We start from the raw sequence: 20,727 nt of genomic DNA, 5'->3' as shown, positions 1-20,727 counted from the left end.
CCAGCATTTGTTTGCCTTTCTTCCAGGTCTTTCTCTGCCTCTCCCTCCCTCCTTGGTTCAGAATCTTTCCACCTCTTTGCAGTCTCTTTCTCTCTCTTCCTTCTAGACACCCCCAAGTCCAACATCTGCCCCCTCTCTTCTGCCTCTCTTTTATTTCAGGTCTGTCTCTCTCACTGTCTTCCCCCTCTCCAGGGCCAGGCATCTCTTCATCTTTCTTCCATTCTCTCCAGTCTCCCTGTCCACAGCCCGACTTCTCTCCCTCATTCTCAAACGCCTCATCTCCACATCCTACCTACAAACCTGTCTCTGAAGTTTCCAGCAACACCCAAAACTTTGATTCTCTAACTCCCTCTGCCGTAACTTATTTCCATGTGCCGCGTCCCGCCCTGCTGGAAACAGGAAGTTGCGGAGGAGGGAGCTGGTTCCTGTCAGTGTCAGTGGGAGAAGCTGGCGGCGCTGGTGTGGTAGCTGAAGCCCCATGGGCAGGAGAGCGGAGTAAGAGCCGTATCGGGCATGGGCTGCAGTGAGAGCCGTTTTGGGCCACATGCGGCCTGCATGTTGTGCAAGGCTGACTTAGATGATAAGTAGTATATAAATACTAAAAAATAAATAAAATAAAAATTTAGGCTTACTGTATTCATAACAAAAAATCTCTTAAGAAAGTTACTTTAACCATCTATCTAAAAATAAGATAATCAGATTATTCATCTCACAAAGAAGGGAAGATAGCGCCAAGCTACAACTGCTTGGTAAGAAAAAGACAATGAGAACATTTTAATAGGCTTGATCTCCTTTAGACAGATAATTTCTGCAATTTTTATACTAACCTTCTCCTATCTCACAAACTCTCAGAAAACAATAGAAAACATCCTCTTCTCCCACAGAAATCTCCATCTTCGCAGCTGCATCATCCAAGATCTCATTAACATATTCATATCATTCATCCTCTCATAATATCTTCATCTTTCGGGGAGCCCTGGTACCTGACTGAGGGACGCCGGAGGAGACTTATTGCAGCCCCAGAGTTCCCCTGCAGCAGCGCTTGTTGTTTTCTTCTTCAGCGGGCAGGCATTGAGTGAGACGGACCCCTGACGTCACTGACGTCACTGGGTCCGTCTCCAACCTCTTAAATTCAAGCCGCCGCTGTGGTTGCGACCACAGGGCGTGGCCATAGGGGCGTGCTCAAAGGGGCACGTCTGGCCCCTTGGAAGCCCCTTGGAGCCACGAGGAGCTGGAACTAAAGGTTGTATAGTTTTATTTCATATAATATTTGATAGACTGAACATGGGGAAATGGAAAATAAAACCTAAGAGTTCTACACCAGCCGTATCTGGCCCCATGGATAAGCATTTAACTTTACTAACTCAAAATCCTTCAGTATTACCATTGAATATGAATTCCTCTATGTCAGGTGCTTCAATGAGCCCCCTCGAACGGATTCCTCTCCTTCATCCAGTATCCAGTGATAGTGGGAATATAAATCCTATTATATCAGCCGAACACGTGGTATCCCCCACTCAGATAAATAAATTGGTTTATACCGAAATACCTAAATCACTTGATTTTTCAGGTGTAATGGAGGAACAACCACCAACAGCTGAAACATGAGATATTACCCTTAAAGATTTGTGGTTAGGTATTTCTAGAGTTGAAGGGATTCTCAGTCAACGATGAAACAAACAGTGGACTTTTCACAAGCTGTTTCTCATAAATTAGTAAATGTGGATGATAATCTGAATTGTTTGGATAGGCGTTTAAATGTGATGGAAACACAGTGTAATACCCTTCAAGCTGTCTCAGTATCTGCTGTTAAAGATTCTACTGTGATACATTCCAAAATGGAATTAATGGAAAATACGTATAGAGCTAGGAATCTCCGCATGGTCAACTTCCCAGTAACTCATTTACTATCATCTGAAATTTTATTAAGGAAATATTTCAAAGAAATACTGGGATTGCCCAATGCGTATAATTTCCCAATTAATAATTTTTACTATGCTCCTCAAAAAAGAATAGAATCTGCCCAGGAGGTAGACCATTTGGTCACAACCGAAATTAATTTGACTGAATTCTTAGAAGATAGCCAGGATGTGATTCAGAGTAGGTCAACTGTGGTGATAACATGCATGAGTGAGATAGATAAGATGTTAATAATGAAACTTTATTTCAAAAATAAATTAATAAAATTTAGTGGAGGTTTGGTTAGGATTTTTCCTGATGTCTCTAGAGCTACTCAATTAAGGAGAAAAGAGTTTTTGAGATTAAAAGTTAGAGTTTTGGCTCTTGAGGCATTTTTTTACCTAAAATTTCCTTGTAAATGTCTTGTTAAAGTACAAGACATTGAATATGTTTTTGGGACCCTATTCAATTACAACAATTTTTAATTACTCGAGAACAGAAATGAATTAAATTTTTCTTAAACGTTTCAGACCTGATTTTTATGAGGAAAAATTGAGAATCCCCTTAAAGTAAGGAAGGTTTCAGACTCACGTGGTGTGAGTCGATAAGTACTTTCTTTATCTTTTCCTATATTTTGTTTGGTGAAAATGTATCATGTCTCCCCATTTATTTGGGCTTAAAAAGGAATTGTCTATGAATGATTATGTATTGCTTATGAGATTATCCTTTTTTTCTTTGTATTACTGGATATTGTAAATATTCAATTTATAAAATTAAAAAAAAATAAAATAAAATAAAAAATTTTCATCTTTCTAATAAGAATTGCTACCTCTGCCTATTCACAACTCCTAATTTTCTTCCCCTACTCACAGCATCCAAAAAATTATCTTTCCCTCCTGAAAAAGAAAAAACACACACCTACTACCGTTATACAGATCCATGGTGAGACCTCACCTGGAGTACTGTGTCCAATTTTGGAGGCCACATTATCAAAAGGATGTGAAGAGATTGGAGTCGATACAGAGAATGGCCACTAGGATGGTCTCAGGATTTAAAGACATCCCATATGAAGAACGCCTGATCAGACTGCGCTTATATTCTCTCGAGGAGCGCAGAGAAAGGGGGGACATGACAGAAACATTCAAATACATCACGGGTCACATCCAAGTGGAGGAGGAAATCTTTTCTTTAAAGGGTCCCACGGCGACAAGAGGGCATCCACTAAAACTTAAGGGAGGAAGATTTCATGGTGACACCAGGAAATACTTCTTCACCGAACGGGTGATTGATCAATGGAATGATCTTCTATGCCAGGTGGTCGAGGCCAGTAGCGTGCTCGACTTCAAGAGTCGATGGGACAAACAGGTGGGAGTACTACAGAGCTATGCTCAAACGATAGATACTCCAGGGAAGAAGGGTTCTTGAGTGGGCAGACTTGTTGGGCCGTCGGCCCTTTTCTGCCATCATACTCTATGTTTCTATGTTACACACCAGTATTAAAGGTGCTCTTCCTTGCACTTTGCAACTTCATCCCCCAACTCCTGAACTATTAATTCTAATCCAAAAATCAAACTGATGGTATGCTCTTTAGATGTGTGAGTTCATTCACTACCGCAATAAATATACAGTCCTCAATACACTTCAAAAAATTCTGAGCCATCATACAATTTCATACAGCTATGTTATTAATGAAAAGGAGAAGATGATAATATGGTGCTGGTCGCCTATGTATTTGATGGTTTGCATCTTTTGCACTGAATTGTGGAAATGTTTATTGCTGATGATGTATGTATTTTGTGATGTAATGTTATGATTTTGTATGCAAGTTTGTAACCCGTCTTGGGTAAGGGCGGGATATAAATGAATAAACAAACAAACAAACTCAAGTTAAAATGCAAGTTAATATCCTTCACTATGACCAAAAGTCATAACAAATTGTTATTTTCACAGTAAGTTCACGTATAGAATCCAGAGCGTATCGAATTCAGAGCATTTTGAGCGACACCAAGCAGTACATACAAAAATAAAATTCCCGCCACTGTTTGACCAAAAACCACAACATTTCATCAGCCACTTTAGGCACTTCCATTGGAAGTTGCTGTCAAGGCCATCAAAGATGGACTATTGCTGCCACGAGAAGTATTTCCTGTACATGCAGAATAAACCAAATACTAAGGAGAAACAGGGCAGTACTAGTTTGCATTTTGTCTCTGTACACAATTTATCATAATTGTTTCTGGTTGTGCAATATCAATGTTTGTTTACCTTGCTCTCATCACCTGGTCTCATTTTTCCAGGACTAGGAGGAACAGAGGGACGCTTTCTGCCTTTTTCTTGCTGGAAAAGATCTTGCAATCTGGAATAAAGACATAATATATTTATATTAAAGACATTGAGTTTACATAAATAGACTCACATATGGTCGAAAACAATGTATCATTAATACACTGTGTGCTATTGTGTATATATAATATAAAATCTGAATTTCTTAATCACTCTTTTCCAGTACAGGTTCAAGTCAATTTATAGGATAAGAGGTCCATGAAACAGCACGGGGAAATTTACAATATAAAGATTAAGGTGATTACACTATTTCAGGGGAACAAGAACACATATGATGGTGAATATTTTTTTTGACTGATAGAATGTCAAGCTTATTGCGATTTAGAAAGAGATAGATATTACTTTGAAAAGATCAAACTTGCAGCAAATAGACCACGAGAGTTGTTTAAAACAGTAAAATTTCTGACTGAAGGAAATATTATCAATGATGTTGTAGGTCCAGATGCTGATGAATATCTAAATTTGCTTTTAGAGAAAATTGTAAAATTACAGTAACTGTTTATTAGTATTCAGGAAGTGACAGTATTTGCTGTTGAGGATGCAATCGTCAAATGAGAAGAATTTGAGATAGTCAATAAACAAGAAGTTTCTAGTATTTTATAATTGTTGAGGCTAATGAGATCTTTTGATAATCCATGTTCTCTTACAGTAGTGCCAGACTTGGGAAATTCCTTAATTGCATCCATTTCTATGATTGTGACCAAATCTTTAACTACAGGTGTAGTACCCGATTTATTAAAAACTGCTATGGTAAAACAAAAAAAACAAACCCGCAGATGGACGAGACTATTCTGAATAATTAGAGACCCACAGCAATAGTATATTTTCTGGGGAAGATAATAGAAAAAATTGTATTAAGACAATTGGAAGGTTTTGTAGAAAAGAACAGCAATTTAATAACCATAAATTTGGATTTAGGGCTGGACACAGTGTTGAGTCATTGCTTGTAACTACTGTAGATTTTATTTACAACTATGTGGTTTTTTTACAACTATGCGGTTTCCATACCACATACATAAAATCTTGTTTCCCTCCGATTATCACAAATAACATAGACATGTCTAAACAACATCGTTAATCGTACCTGTTATAATAGGGATAGAGCACAAATTCATAAGAACATAAGAATTGCCGCTGCTGGGTCAGACCAGTGGTCCATCATGCCCAGCAGTCCGCTCACGCGGTGGCCCTCTGGACAAAGACCAGCACCCTAACCAAGACTAGCCCTACCAGCGCACGTTCTTGTTCAGCAGGAACTTGTCTAACTTTGTCTTAAATCCCTGGAGGATGTTTTCCCTATAACAGCCTCTGGAAGAGCGCTCCAGCTTTCTACCACTCTCTGGGTGAAGAAGAACTTCCTTACGTTTGTACAGAATCTATCCCCTTTCAACTTTAGAGAGTGCCCTATCGTTCTCCCTACCTTGGAGAGGGTGAACAACTGTCCTTATCTACTAAGTCTAACCCCTTCAGTACCTTGAATGTTTTGATCATGTCCCCTCTCAATCTCCTCAGTTCGAGGGAGAAGAGGCCCAGTTTCTCTAATCTTTCGATCAATTCAGAAATACAAGTAAGCTTTAAATCATACATTGATGTCAGAAAAATTCTAAAAGACGATAATCAACTGAAATATACCTTAGCATAAAAAGGCATTGGCAAATAATTGAGTTTTCAGCATTTTCTTAAAATTCATCCTCCTCATACAAAACCGCAGGATACCAGGCAAGGCATTCCATAGTTCTATACCAGCCACATATATCATTGATGCTCCGATCCTAGCATGCATATTTGACATTCTACTCTCCAAACTTAATTTCATCCCATTTACATCTCTAAGATCTCTTCTCGGTTTATAGATCTGGAAGAATTCTTGTTAAGAGCTTTGGGGAGGCATGATACAATGTCTGATGTATAATCGCAACAATCTTGAACTGTACTCTTTGTTGCATAGGTAACCAGAGTAATTTCTTCAACACAGGAGTTATATGGGTACTCCTAGGAGCTCCTGTGATTAATCTTGCAGCGGAGTTGATAAGCATTTGCAAAGCCCTGAACTTCCCTTTCACAACTCCTAAGTATAGTGAATTACAATAATCCACCTTACTCAGGATTAATGTCTGAACCACAGTACGAAAATCGTGTGCTGGTAATATTGACTTCAATCTATAAAGCATTTGAAGTTGCTTGTATCCCACCCTGATTATTTTTAATATTTGGTTTTCCATTGTCAAACAACTATCTAAGCACACTCCCAGGACAGTCATCTCCTTTTTTACCGGCAGTTTTTTCCCCATAACAACCACATATTCCAACTCAAAATTATCTCTTTGGCCTTTCACCACCATTACCTCCATTTTGTTAACATTTAGTTTCAAATCATGTTCACTCATCCAACTTCCGATCATTTCCATATACTATTGCAAGCAAAGATCTATATTAGGGATGTCTTATCAGGAAGAACAGAATATCATTGGCATATATTCTGTATTGCACATCCATCTCTTTAAATTTCTTCCCCAATGAGGCCATATAGATGTTAAACAGCATTGCTGATAAGGCTGATCCTTGTGGGTCTCCTTTTTTAACTTCCACTATTCTTGATACCACACCCTTACTTCTCATCCTTAAAGCTCTTTCATTTAGATAAGATGTGAACCATTTTAACACATCTCCTGCTAAACCTAGTTGTTTCAATTTCACTAATAAAATCTCCAAATTTACAGTGTCAAATGTACCAGAGACATCTAAGGATACCATGAGATATTTGTTCTGTTTATCTATCCCTTCCCTCAAGGTCTCCAATACTGAGATCATTAACAATTCAACACTGTGCACATGTCAGTATCCAAATTGGAACTCATCAAGGCAATTTTTTGTAGTATAATATCATTTAACTGATTCAAAACTACTTTCTCGATTACTTTTCCTAAGAATGGAACTACAGAGATAGGACGAAAGTTTTTTAAATCCTCAACATCTAAACCCTTTTTCTTTAACACAGGAGTTACAGTTGATTCCTTACATGCCTTAGGATATTCTCCTTCAATTAAAGATTTATTAATAAAAGCAGTAACAAAAGCGCTTGATGTAACAGGTATCTGACGTAAGATACTTGAATTACAAGGATCCAAAATAGCTTGGGTCGGTGAAATATGAGCAATTACTTCACTAATCCCCTTCCTTAGTCACAAGGTCAAAAGATCACCAAAGTTCAATTGATTCATTCTCATCATGAAATGAGAAAGAGATAGATAAGAGCAAAATACTCTGTATGGTCTCCCTAGACATATCTTCTGCACTTGATACAGTGGACAGCACTTGTTAGGTAAATTGAGGGCTATGGGCATAGGTGGAATAGTATATGATTGGTTTGGTCAGGACCACTCAATCAGAGTTCAGAGTAATGATTGGTTTGGTCAGGACCACTCAATCAGAGTTCAGAGTAATGAGTGAGTGTCTGAAGTTGCACCTTTCGATAAGGGAGTCCGACAGGGCTCTGCCCTCTTAGCACTGATGTTTAACTTTATAGGGTGTCTTTAGGGAAAATATTTCAAAATTTGCACATAAGCTACCATTTTTATGCTGATAATATTAATTTTTTTTTCCTGATGGATAATTGGAAAATTGAGTTACAGCTTAAACTATCCACGTGTCTGCAAGCTGTCAAATGGATGATGAATCTTAAGTTGGCACTGAATATTGCTAAGACTGATGTGATGTTGATTGAAAAGAATGAGGATTTTAGGTGGCCAGAACACACTGAGATTAATTAAAATTCCAATACATAAGCGTCTTAAAGTATCAGGGGTTTGGCTAGACTCTACCTTGAGTATGAAAAAGCAGGTGTTGGCTATGGTCAAGTCTGCTTTCTTCCAAATGCAAGTACTTAGCAGGTTAAAACCAATGCTGTCAAATTATGATTTTTGGATTGTAGTTCAAACCAGCTATCATACAAAAACTAGACTATTGTAATGTACTACATTTAGGGAAGATATCTGTGAGACGTAAGGTGTTTCAGACTGTTCAAAATGCAGCTGCATGATTGATTTGTGGAGGGAGCAGGTTTGACCATGTAACACCTTTGCTGAAACAGCCTCATTGGCTACCAGTCAAATATCAGATTGTGTATAAAGTTCTTGTGCTGATTTTTAAAGTACTACATTATGAGATACCTTGGTATTTGACACTGGTGCTGAAAGTGTATCAACTATGTAGACCCTTAAGGTCAGATGGGATGTTAAGATTGGTTAGAGAAGGGCTTTTCAGTGTTTACTATGCAAAAATGATCTCTGGGCAGGAGTGCTTTTATGGAGTTATTAGACTGGATCACTTAGATTGCCTTCTGATATTCAGAAATTTAAGAGCGTGTTGAAGACAACCTTATTTATAGAGGCCTTTTCTTGAAAATTCTTTTGGTTTTATTAATTTGATTTTAAAGAGCTTTTAGATGAATACAAGTTACCGTATTTTTCGCTCCATAAGATGCCTTGATTTAGAGGAAAACAAGAAAAAAAAACATTCTGAACCAAATTCTCCCTGACAGGCTCTGCACCCAACCCCACACTCCTTGCCAAGTTCTGCATCCTGTCCCCCATCCCTGCCATGCTCTGTACTCTGCCCCCACTCTGGTGGTCTACAGGGCAGGCAGGCCTAGTGGTTGGCAGGCAGATAGGGACAGGGCATGAAGGCAGGCCTCCGCCCAGGCAGGTAGGCCCGGCCTCTCCTTCCTCCCTCCCTATTTTTAATTTGGCAGAGCGGGCAGACAGGCAGGCCCTGGCCCCTCCCCCGTACCTATTTTTAATTCGGCAGGACAGGACCCGGCCTCCCTCCCCCCATTACCTTTTTTTAATTCTGGCTCCCTCCCTTGCTGGATGCAGCTGCCTGCCTGGTCCCTGCCAGTTCCCGCGAGCACTGACAGCTGCATGCCTTGTCCCACCAATCTGAAGATATCTGTATCAAAGCCTGCCAGTACTCTGCCAGCCTTCTCCCACCCTCAGGGGAATGGCCGCTGTACTGGCTTCATTGTTGTTTCTTGGAAGCCACAGAGGAATAGAATTCAGATGCTTGGGTATGCCTAGTGTTACCCAAACCTGTCTCTGGCCCTGGAATTTCCTATGACTGGAGGATGCTTCTGAATACTTGCAAAATTGCCAGGAGCCGGACCTCCTCACATTCCAGGGTCTGGGGTCTGCTTCTGGTTAGGATTTTGGCTTATGATCCACCACACAAGCCTTGAGATTGTCCAGGCCCTTGCCAAAGAAAAATTGTGCAGGTAGAGATGGCATAAGCCGAGACTTTGCTCAGGACCCTGAAAAGGTAATAAAGAGCATGCGCAGCATAGTCAATCCCTTCCAAGAGGAACTAGGGTTAATGTTGCTGTCCGGATCCGGAGCCCGGCTTAGCCGAGAGTGGCATGCCCGGGCAATATAAGATGTCACTGCTGCTGCTTTCAGAGCAGCAGCCTCATATTGTCTTTTGAGGACAAAGTCTATCTTGCAGTCCTATGTGTCCTTAGGAGTGAAGATTGCTTTGTAAATTGCACCACCAGTAAATCTACTTTAGGAGTAGCAAACTGTTGCTGGTAGCTAAGTCCATGGTTAAGCTCTACCCAAGCAAACCGCTCGGGTAGAGCTTAGCCATGGACTTAGCTATCCCTAAAGTCCACTCAGGAACATTCCAGTGATCTGTTAACATCTTAGTGATCTCTGGATGTGAGGGAGAACCAATATTTTGTTTCTTTGTGCACTCATGGGCGAGCACTGAGCCATGGAGGGTTGAGGCAGCTCCAAATTTAATTTCTGGAGCACCTCTGCAATTAAACTTTGTAGGCCGGAGGGTTTAAACAACCCTCGGCTCATCTCCAAGATCTAGGGCTGCCACCTGATCCTGGTTAGAAACCCCCCCCCCCCCCCTGCTGAGAAGCCAAATCACCCAGATCTGAGGTTCCTGAAAGAAAAATTTAAGGCATGGACTTTATTCTGAGCCCACCAAAGTTTGGGTCCCCGTGACATCTGCATGGCTCCTTGTGGTGGACCCTGTGTCTTTTGCTAAAAACCTTGGTGCTACCTCCGGGGTTAGGTCAATTTTTGAAACTTAAAAATACTTCATATATTATGTGTATGAATTCGGGAGCAAACCACTGCACTGGTTGCTCAGAGAGTCCTGGCAGGGTCTCCCATGCTGGCTTCTAGTGTTTGTTCACCAGCACGCAACTGCGCTTCGCCAGGGATGCCAAGTCTGCTTTTTCTGGTTCCTGCCAGAATTTCTGGACCGGAAAATGCTCCTGCCAGTGGCGTACCTAGGGTATGTGGCACCTGGGGCCCATTATTTTTTGACACCCCCCCATCCCCATGTAAAAAATATTTTTTGTAATAACCATGAAACGGAATAAATGGTCAGAATAGAAACAGGCAGTGAAAATTTTCTTTTATTGAACCTCATATATGCAACCATTATTCCAAACATAACATAACATAAATTATGTCTGAATTGTCATGACATTAGAAGTATATATGGTGTAGTTGCAAGTGATGCTTGGGACATTTCTGATTGTGTTAATTTGGTTTTATGTGTTTTTTGAATAGAAGGGTTTTTATTTCTTTTTTGAAGGTTTTGTAGTCTGTGGTCGAGGTCAATAGGTTGTAGAGTTGGGGGTCGAGTGTTGCAGCTTGAATGGCTAGGAGGTTGTCGTAGTTTTTTTTTTTGACTTTTTGGTTGGAGGGTGTATGAATGGTGTGTGGGTTCTCCTATGTCTGGTTGAGGTGCATTAAACTAGTCGATTGTTCCAATAGGCTGGGCTGTCTCCGTTTATTGCTTTAAATAGTAGGCAGGAAAATTTGAAGTGTATTCTCGCTTGCATTGGGAGCCAATGTGAGTCGTGATATGCCTCTGTGATGTGGTCGAATTTCTTCAGTTAGTAGACCAGTCTTAAGGCTGTGTTTTGTATTGTTAGTAGTTGTTTTATCATGGTTGTGGAATCTTGACTGTTTTTCCTCCATTTTCTTTCTAGTTGTCTGCATTGTCTTTTTAGTAGGAGTAGTTCATTGCTCTGGGAGTTGGTAAGTATGAGAGAGAAAGATGAATGTAGGCAAACTTGTTGGAGACAAAAGACTTTTCACAAGGTACATAAGAAAGAGAGGAGGAATAAGAATAAGATTGGAAAGGTGGAAATTTGAACCAGTGGGGTAAGAGTTTAAAGAGTTAGGATTGGGACCGAAAGCCCAAGCAGAGGAGAACAAACAAGAGAGAGAGACTATTGGGAACAGAACGGAGATGGCTGAATGAAAAGACCAGTAAAAGCCATCACATTGTTTCAGATCAACTGTGAAAAATACTCTGGTATTTGCCAGCTACTTGTGATGCAGACTGCCCAAGGAACTTGGCTTGACATAGCATGGCTTATCTTAAGAACATGTGAGGAAACTGGATACTGGGAGGGGTGAAAGAAAGAGGAAGATAGGTAAAAAAAAGGAGACATTAAAAAGTTTGGGAACCTCTATTCTAGGGATCCCATACTGTTAGTATATCCATTTTTAATGCCCTGGCATTGGAACACCAAAGTAAACTTATTTAGCTGAAGAAATTAGTTACCCCCCCCCCCCCATTCCACACATATTAATTCTCTTCCATTTTTGTTCCCATTTTAAAAAACACTGATAAAAAAAGAATACCCTAACTGGGTCAGACCAATGGTCCATCATGCCCAGTAGCCCATTCTCATGGTAGTCGATCTAGGTCACTAGTACCTGGTCAAAACCCAAAGAGTAGCAACATTCCATGCTGCCGATCCAGGGCAAGTAGATGCTTCCCCCATGTCTTAATAACAGACTATGGACTTTTCCTCCAGGAATTTGTCCAAATCTTTCTTAAAACCAGCTACGCTATCTGCTTTTACCATAACTTCTGGCCACTTCATTTTTAAGCTTAGATCTTTCCTTCCAAACAAAGACCTTGCTAGATGTCAAATACAGAACAAGGTAACTTCACACGGACTTAGCTGTGCAGGAAATGTGAATCTCCTCATACACCCACCATATAATGCAAAAATGTGCAAAGGTCTGGTTTTTTCTTTTGATCACTACATAGCCTAATGCCACACAAGCAGCGCTGTTACAAACATATTTTGAAGCTCAATGCTAAGGTTAACAAAGTTTCCTTCCTAGGACCACAAGGTCTGGAAGAGATTCCAAAACAACTACCCAGGCACAACACCCAAACATAGAAACATAGAAAAATGACGTCAGAAAAGGGCCAAAGCCCATCAAGTCTGCCCACTCCAGTGACCCTTCCCCCATGAGTTTGCTCACCAACCTCCTGCCCTTACCTCATTAGAGATCCCACATGAATATTACATTACATTACATTACATTAGGGATTTCTATTCCGCCATTACCTTGCGGTTCAAGGCGGATTACAAAAGGTTAATTTAAAGAAAACAGAGTTACAATGATTAACAAGAGAGGTAAGTTGTAGATCTTATAAACATTTAGCGGGTTGTTGAGGGTGAGGTGGTTTGTGAAAGAGTTAATAGGTGGTCATAGTGGAAGTTCTTTTGTTATTATTCGTGCAGTAATGGGTAGGTCAAATGTCAGTTTTAGAGTTATTAAACGGTCGTGATGTTATTGCTGCTTCAGGAATTTCTTGAAAAGTGTGGTTTTTAATTCTTTTCTGAACGTCCTATAGTCTGGGGTGGTCATCAAGAGGTTGGAGATCTTGTTGTCCAGCCTTGCGGCTTGGGTGGCTAGGAGGCCGTCGTGTAGTTTTGTTCTTTTTACTTCCTTGATTGGGGGGGGTATGAATGGGGAGTGCGTTTTTCTGTGTCTTGTAGTGGGTGCTTGGATGAGGCGATTGTTCAAGTATGATGGGCTGTCTCCGTGTAGGGTTTTAAATAGTATGCAGTAGAATTTGAATTGGATTCTTTCTTGGATTGGAAGCCAGTGTGAGTTGATGAAGGCTTCAGTGATGTGGTCATGTTTTTTCAATGAGTAGATGAGTCTCAATGCTGTATTTTGGATTGTTTGGAGTTGTTTGATCGTAGTTGCAGGGCAAGGAAGGAAGAGGATGTTGCAGTAGTCCAATATACCTAGTATTAGGGATTGTACTATAAGTTGGAATTGTGTTCTTTCAAAGAATTTTCGGACTTGTCTCAGATTTCTCATGACTGCGAATGATTTCTGAATTGTTTTATTTATTTGCGGTTGCATAGTGCAGCATCTGTCTATGGTCATGCCAAGTAGTTTTATGGTGGTTTGGATGGGATATTTGATTGCGTTTATGTCTAAGTTGGTTGTGGTTTGGATCTTGTCATTTTCGAGAAGGATGAATTTTGTTTTGTCTTGGTTGAGTTTAAGTTTGTGATTTTTCATCCAGGTTGTGACTGTTTCAAGTGTTTGGTGAAGTTTGTCTGTCATGGTAGGTTTAGAATGATCGTATGGGATGAGGATGGTGATGTCATCAGCATAACTATAAGTGGTTATGCCCAGATTGTCCAGATGCGTTCCTAGAGAAGCAGTGTAGAGATTGTAGAGGGTGGGGGATAGTGGAGATCCTTGTGGTACGCCGCAGGGGTTTGACCAGGATTCTGACTTTTCTTTATTTGATTTTACACTGTAGGTTCTGAGTTTTAGGAATCCTTCAAACCAAGAGTATACTTTATCTGAGATGCCTATTGCGTCTAAGATCTGTAGAAGGATGTTGTGATCCACTAAGTCGAAAGCCGCAGTTAGGTCCAGTTGTATGAGAAGCATTTTTTTCCCTGTACTAAGGTGTTGTCTGACGGTATCCATAAGGGAGCCTAGTAGTGTCTCTGTACTGAAATTTGTTCTGAAGCCTGATTGCATGGGGTGGAGTAGGTTGTGGTCATCTATGTAGTTGGTGAGGAGTTTGGCTACTAGGCCTTCTATAATTTTGACATATAGCGGAATTGATGCTATAGGTCTAAAGTTAGATGGGAGGTTTTGTGGTGCTTTTGGGTCTTTTTGGATTGGGGTGATGATGATTTCGCTGAGGTCAGCAGGGAATGTGCCTTCTGTGAGCGTGAATTGAATCCATTGTAGAATTATGGTGCGGAATTTTACACTCGAGGTGGTAAGGAGATATGAGGGGCAATGGTTGAGGTCACAGGAGGCATGGCTGTATTTTTTGTAGAATTTGTTGAATTCTGACCATTGTATGTTGGGGAATTGAGTCCAAATTCTGTCTGCTGCAGATGCCTCTTTTCCTGAAGGGTGGATTGTGATTGGGTTTTGATGGGATGGGTTAAGGATGAGAGTGGCTCTGGTGTTGGTAATTTTGTTCTTGAAGTGTTCTGCTAAGAGGGTGGGTGATGGTGGAGGTGTGTTCGTGGTGGTTGTGTATGGTTTGGTGTCTGTTAATTCTTTCAGGATTTGGAATATTTTTTTGGAGTCTTGGGTTTCCGTGCCTATGAGATTAGTATAGTAGCTTTTCCTCTTATCCCTTAGTTGAATTTTGTATTGTTTGTTGATTTTTTTCCATTCGGTTTTTGTTTGATCTTGGTTCTTTTTTCTCCATTTTCTTTCTAATCTTCTACACTGTCTTTTGAGTTGGAGTAGTTCATTATCAAACCATTGGTCTGATTTCCTGCTGGTTCTGGTTTTGGTTTGTAGGGGGGCCAGATCATCAAGGATGTTGGTGGACACATTTTTCCAGTGGGAGATGAAGTTTTTTGGGTCGCAGTCTTGGATAGTTTCGTCTACATTTGACCAAAAAATGGTTGGGTCGATATGTTTGCGTGTGGTATATGTGGTTTTTTTTGATTGAGGTGTGTGTTTGGTCATGGTCCAGTTGATGTTGAAGTTGTATGTGTAGTGGTCTGACCATAGGGAAGGGGACCATGTTCTGTTAGGAGTTTGGATTGCTGGATTGGATGGTTGGTGAGTCATGAATGCAGCAATGTCCAGTTGATGACCTTTTTCATGGGTGGTTTGTGGATTTAGGATCTGGAAGGATAAGGCATTGAGGAAGGATAGACAGTTATTTGCTGGTGTGGAGGTTGTGTCTTCTAGGTGTAGGTTTAGGTCTCCTAGGATGAGGTTATATTCTGCTGTTAATGAGTTTTGGTAGATGAAGTTTTCAAATTCAGGTCTCACTGTGGTCCAGTTTCCTGGTGTTATGTAGCAGAGCAAGCAGTTTAGTGAGTTTTTTAGTGTTGGGTTTGTGAGATGACACGCTAGGAAATCCATTTGCGGGGTGGATGTTTTTTCAAGTATGTTTAGAGTTAGGGAATTCTTGATTATTATTGCTAGTCCTCCTCCTATTTTTTTTTCTCTGCAGGTTACTGTTATTTTGTATCCCGGCGGGCATACTTCTTTTATTCTTGGGTCTGTGTCTGAGGTTAACCAGGTTTCAGTGAGGAATAGGCAGTCAAGTTTTTCTGTTTTTATCCAATTTTTTATGTTTTCTGTTTTGGGTCCTAGTGCTCTGATGTTAACATAGGCACATGTAAGGGAGGTCGTGTCAGTCTGGGGAATGTGTGTTGTTTCCGGGTATATGAGTGTTGTGGGAGATGGATGAGATTTTGTTTTCGGAAGTGTTGATCTTCTTCTCCAGGTAACAGTGATGGAGTGTTGAGTGCTGGTGTGGTGGTTCGAGTTTCTTGTTGTGATTATTCTTCTGTTGGGGAGTTGGAAGTTGGTTGTACTGGAGGATGTGGTTGTGGTGGGTAAGTTGTTTGCTGCTGCTTTCCAACTAGAAATGGTTCGGAGTGTTAGGTAGAAGGAATGGTTCTCCCTTTGAGTCCCAGCTGGATCGGGAGTGGCTGGTTTTTTTTCGTGCTGGGAGGAGGGGGAGGAGCGGGGATCTTACGCTCCTTACCTTATGTTGGAGGTCGGCAGGAGGTCCTGTGGAGTGGTCTTTGGGGCGTAGGTGTTCCCGGTTCCTAGGTCCGCAAGTGCTCCTCTCAGGTGCTCCACGAAGGCGCTCACTAAGGCGCAGGCGCCTTTGTCGTGCGCCTTCGTCGGCGCGCCGAACGGCGGTGCGCCGTTGACCCTGGGTCGAATTAAATATGGTGTCCTCCTGCAGGAACAGGGGGGGCGGAGCAGGGCTCCCACGCCGGCCCGTTCGAGCTGGCTTGTGTGGTGCTGGCGTCGGGTCTTTTTTTTAAAATGGTGTCCTCCTGCGGGAACGGGGGGGCGGAGCAGGGCTCCCACGCCGGCCCGTTCGAGCTGGCTTGTGTGGTGCTGGCGTCGGGTCTTTTTTTAAAATGGTGTCCTCCTGCGGGAACGGGGGGGCGGAGCAGGGCTCCCACGCCGGCCCGTTCGAGCTGGCTTGTGTGGTGCTGGCGTCGGGTCTTTTTTAAAAAATGGTGTCCTCCTGCGGGAACGGGGGGGCGGAGCAGGGCTCCCACGCCGGCCCGTTCGAGCTGGCTTGTGTGGTGCTGGCGTCGGGTCTTTTTTTAAAATGGTGTCCTCCTGCGGGAACGGGGGGGCGGAGCAGGGCTCCCACGCCGGCCCGTTCGAGCTGGCTTGTGTGGTGCTGGCGTCGGGTCTTTTTTTTAAAATGGTGTCCTCCTGCGGGAACGGGGGGGCGGAGCAGGGCTCCCACGCCGGCCCGTTCGAGCTGGCTTGTGTGGTGCTGGCGTCGGGTCTTTTTTTAAAATGGTGTCCTCCTGCGGGAACGGGGGGGCGGAGCAGGGCTCCCACGCCGGCCCGTTCGAGCTGGCTTGTGTGGTGCTGGCGTCGGGTCTTTTTTTAAAAATGGTGTCCTCCTGCGGGAACGGGGGGGGCGGAGCAGGGCTCCCACGCCGGCCCGTTCGAGCTGGCTTGTGTGGTGCTGGCGTCGGGTCTTTTTTTAAAATGGTGTCCTCCTGCGGGAACGGGGGGGCGGAGCAGGGCTCCCACGCCGGCCCGTTCGAGCTGGCTTGTGTGGTGCTGGCGTCGGGTCTTTTTTTTAAAATGGTGTCCTCCTGCGGGAACGGGGGGGCGGAGCAGGGCTCCCACGCCGGCCCGTTCGAGCTGGCTTGTGTGGTGCTGGCGTCGGGTCTTTTTTTTAAAATGGTGTCCTCCTGCGGGAACGGGGGGGCGGAGCAGGGCTCCCACGCCGGCCCGTTCGAGCTGGCTTGTGTGGTGCTGGCGTCGGGTCTTTTTTTAAAATGGTGTCCTCCTGCGGGAACGGGGGGGCGGAGCAGGGCTCCCACGCCGGCCCGTTCGAGCTGGCTTGTGTGGTGCTGGCGTCGGGTCTTTTTTTAAAATGGTGTCCTCCTGCGGGAACGGGGGGGCGGAGCAGGGCTCCCACGCCGGCCCGTTCGAGCTGGCTTGTGTGGTGCTGGCGTCGGGTCTTTTTTAAAAAATGGTGTCCTCCTGCGGGAACGGGGGGGCGGAGCAGGGCTCCCACGCCGGCCCGTTCGAGCTGGCTTGTGTGGTGCTGGCGTCGGGTCTTTTTTTAAAATGGTGTCCTCCTGCGGGAACGGGGGGGCGGAGCAGGGCTCCCACGCCGGCCCGTTCGAGCTGGCTTGTGTGGTGCTGGCGTCGGGTCTTTTTTTTAAAATGGTGTCCTCCTGCGGGAACGGGGGGGCGGAGCAGGGCTCCCACGCCGGCCCGTTCGAGCTGGCTTGTGTGGTGCTGGCGTCGGGTCTTTTTTTAAAATGGTGTCCTCCTGCGGGAACGGGGGGGCGGAGCAGGGCTCCCACGCCGGCCCGTTCGAGCTGGCTTGTGTGGTGCTGGCGTCGGGTCTTTTTTTTAAAATGGTGTCCTCCTGCGGGAACGGGGGGGCGGAGCAGGGCTCCCACGCCGGCCCGTTCGAGCTGGCTTGTGTGGTGCTGGCGTCGGGTCTTTTTTTAAAATGGTGTCCTCCTGCGGGAACGGGGGGGCGGAGCAGGGCTCCCACGCCGGCCCGTTCGAGCTGGCTTGTGTGGTGCTGGCGTCGGGTCTTTTTTTTAAAATGGTGTCCTCCTGCGGGAACGGGGGGGCGGAGCAGGGCTCCCACGCCGGCCCGTTCGAGCTGGCTTGTGTGGTGCTGGCGTCGGGTCTTTTTTTTAAAATGGTGTCCTCCTGCGGGAACGGGGGGGCGGAGCAGGGCTCCCACGCCGGCCCGTTCGAGCTGGCTTGTGTGGTGCTGGCGTCGGGTCTTTTTTTAAAATGGTGTCCTCCTGCGGGAACGGGGGGGCGGAGCAGGGCTCCCACGCCGGCCCGTTCGAGCTGGCTTGTGTGGTGCTGGCGTCGGGTCTTTTTTTAAAATGGTGTCCTCCTGCGGGAACGGGGGGGCGGAGCAGGGCTCCCACGCCGGCCCGTTCGAGCTGGCTTGTGTGGTGCTGGCGTCGGGTCTTTTTTAAAAAATGGTGTCCTCCTGCGGGAACGGGGGGGCGGAGCAGGGCTCCCACGCCGGCCCGTTCGAGCTGGCTTGTGTGGTGCTGGCGTCGGGTCTTTTTTTAAAATGGTGTCCTCCTGCGGGAACGGGGGGGCGGAGCAGGGCTCCCACGCCGGCCCGTTCGAGCTGGCTTGTGTGGTGCTGGCGTCGGGTCTTTTTTTTAAAATGGTGTCCTCCTGCGGGAACGGGGGGGCGGAGCAGGGCTCCCACGCCGGCCCGTTCGAGCTGGCTTGTGTGGTGCTGGCGTCGGGTCTTTTTTTAAAATGGTGTCCTCCTGCGGGAACGGGGGGGCGGAGCAGGGCTCCCACGCCGGCCCGTTCGAGCTGGCTTGTGTGGTGCTGGCGTCGGGTCTTTTTTTTAAAATGGTGTCCTCCTGCGGGAACGGGGGGGCGGAGCAGGGCTCCCACGCCGGCCCGTTCGAGCTGGCTTGTGTGGTGCTGGCGTCGGGTCTTTTTTTAAAATGGTGTCCTCCTGCGGGAACGGGGGGGCGGAGCAGGGCTCCCACGCCGGCCCGTTCGAGCTGGCTTGTGTGGTGCTGGCGTCGGGTCTTTTTTTTAAAATGGTGTCCTCCTGCGGGAACGGGGGGGCGGAGCAGGGCTCCCACGCCGGCCCGTTCGAGCTGGCTTGTGTGGTGCTGGCGTCGGGTCTTTTTTTTAAAATGGTGTCCTCCTGCGGGAACGGGGGGGCGGAGCAGGGCTCCCACGCCGGCCCGTTCGAGCTGGCTTGTGTGGTGCTGGCGTCGGGTCTTTTTTTTAAAATGGTGTCCTCCTGCGGGAACGGGGGGGCGGAGCAGGGCTCCCACGCCGGCCCGTTCGAGCTGGCTTGTGTGGTGCTGGCGTCGGGTCTTTTTTTTAAAATGGTGTCCTCCTGCGGGAACGGGGGGGCGGAGCAGGGCTCCCACGCCGGCCCGTTCGAGCTGGCTTGTGTGGTGCTGGCGTCGGGTCTTTTTTTTAAAATGGTGTCCTCCTGCGGGAACGGGGGGGCGGAGCAGGGCTCCCATGCCGGCCCGTTCGAGCTGGCTTGTGTGGTGCTGGCGTCGGGTCTTTTTTTAAAATGGTGTCCTCCTGCGGGAACGGGGGGGGCGGAGCAGGGCTCCCACGCCGGCCCGTTCGAGCTGGCTTGTGTGGTGCTGGCGTCGGGTCTTTTTTTTAAAATGGTGTCCTCCTGCGGGAACGGGGGGGCGGAGCAGGGCTCCCACGCCGGCCCGTTCGAGCTGGCTTGTGTGGTGCTGGCGTCGGGTCTTTTTTTAAAATGGTGTCCTCCTGCAGGAACGGGGGGGCGGAGCAGGGCTCCCACGCCGGCCCGTTCGAGCTGGCTTGTGTGGTGCTGGCGTCGGGTCTTTTTTTTAAAATGGTGTCCTCCTGCGGGAACGGGGGGGCGGAGCAGGGCTCCCACGCCGGCCCGTTCGAGCTGGCTTGTGTGGTGCTGGCGTCGGGTCTTTTTTTAAAATGGTGTCCTCCTGCGGGAACGGGGGGGCGGAGCAGGGCTCCCACGCCGGCCCGTTCGAGCTGGCTTGTGTGGTGCTGGCGTCGGGTCTTTTTTTTAAAATGGTGTCCTCCTGCGGGAACGGGGGGGGCGGAGCAGGGCTCCCACGCCGGCCCGTTCGAGCTGGCTTGTGTGGTGCTGGCGTCGGGTCTTTTTTTAAAATGGTGTCCTCCTGCGGGAACGGGGGGGCGGAGCAGGGCTCCCACGCCGGCCCGTTCGAGCTGGCTTGTGTGGTGCTGGCGTCGGGTCTTTTTTTTAAAATGGTGTCCTCCTGCGGGAACGGGGGGGCGGAGCAGGGCTCCCACGCCGGCCCGTTCGAGCTGGCTTGTGTGGTGCTGGCGTCGGGTCTTTTTTTAAAATGGTGTCCTCCTGCGGGAACGGGGGGGCGGAGCAGGGCTCCCACGCCGGCCCGTTCAAGCTGGCTTGTGTGGTGCTGGTGTCGGGTCTTTTTTTTAAAATGGTGTCCTCCTGCGGGAACGGGGGGGCGGAGCAGGGCTCCCACGCCGGCCCGTTCGGGCTGGCTTGTGTGGTGCTGGCGTCGGGTCTTTTTTTAAAATGGTGTCCTCCTGCGGGAACGGGGGGGCGGAGCAGGGCTCCCACGCCGGCCCGTTCGAGCTGGCTTGTGTGGTGCTGGCGTCGGGTCTTTTTTTTAAAATGGTGTCCTCCTGCGGGAACGGGGGG

General features: G+C 46.1%; 1 protein-coding gene across 8 annotated transcripts in view; it reads right to left on the bottom strand.

The window, feature by feature from the left end:
• Window positions 1-20,727, bottom strand: part of PIKFYVE (phosphoinositide kinase, FYVE-type zinc finger containing) — a 936,520-nt gene that overhangs the window by 199,049 nt on the left and 716,744 nt on the right. For all 8 annotated transcript variants that reach the window (XM_033947121.1, XM_033947126.1, XM_033947127.1 and 5 more), the window contains one exon: window positions 4,165-4,255. In XM_033947121.1, coding sequence (XP_033803012.1) covers window positions 4,165-4,255 — 91 coding nt within the window. The remainder of the gene's footprint in view (window positions 1-4,164; window positions 4,256-20,727) is intronic.

Source organism: Geotrypetes seraphini, chromosome 5, assembly GCF_902459505.1.
Source record: "Geotrypetes seraphini chromosome 5, aGeoSer1.1, whole genome shotgun sequence".
Lineage (NCBI taxonomy): Eukaryota > Metazoa > Chordata > Amphibia > Gymnophiona > Dermophiidae > Geotrypetes > Geotrypetes seraphini.
This window is presented reverse-complemented; position numbering and strand designations above follow the sequence as displayed.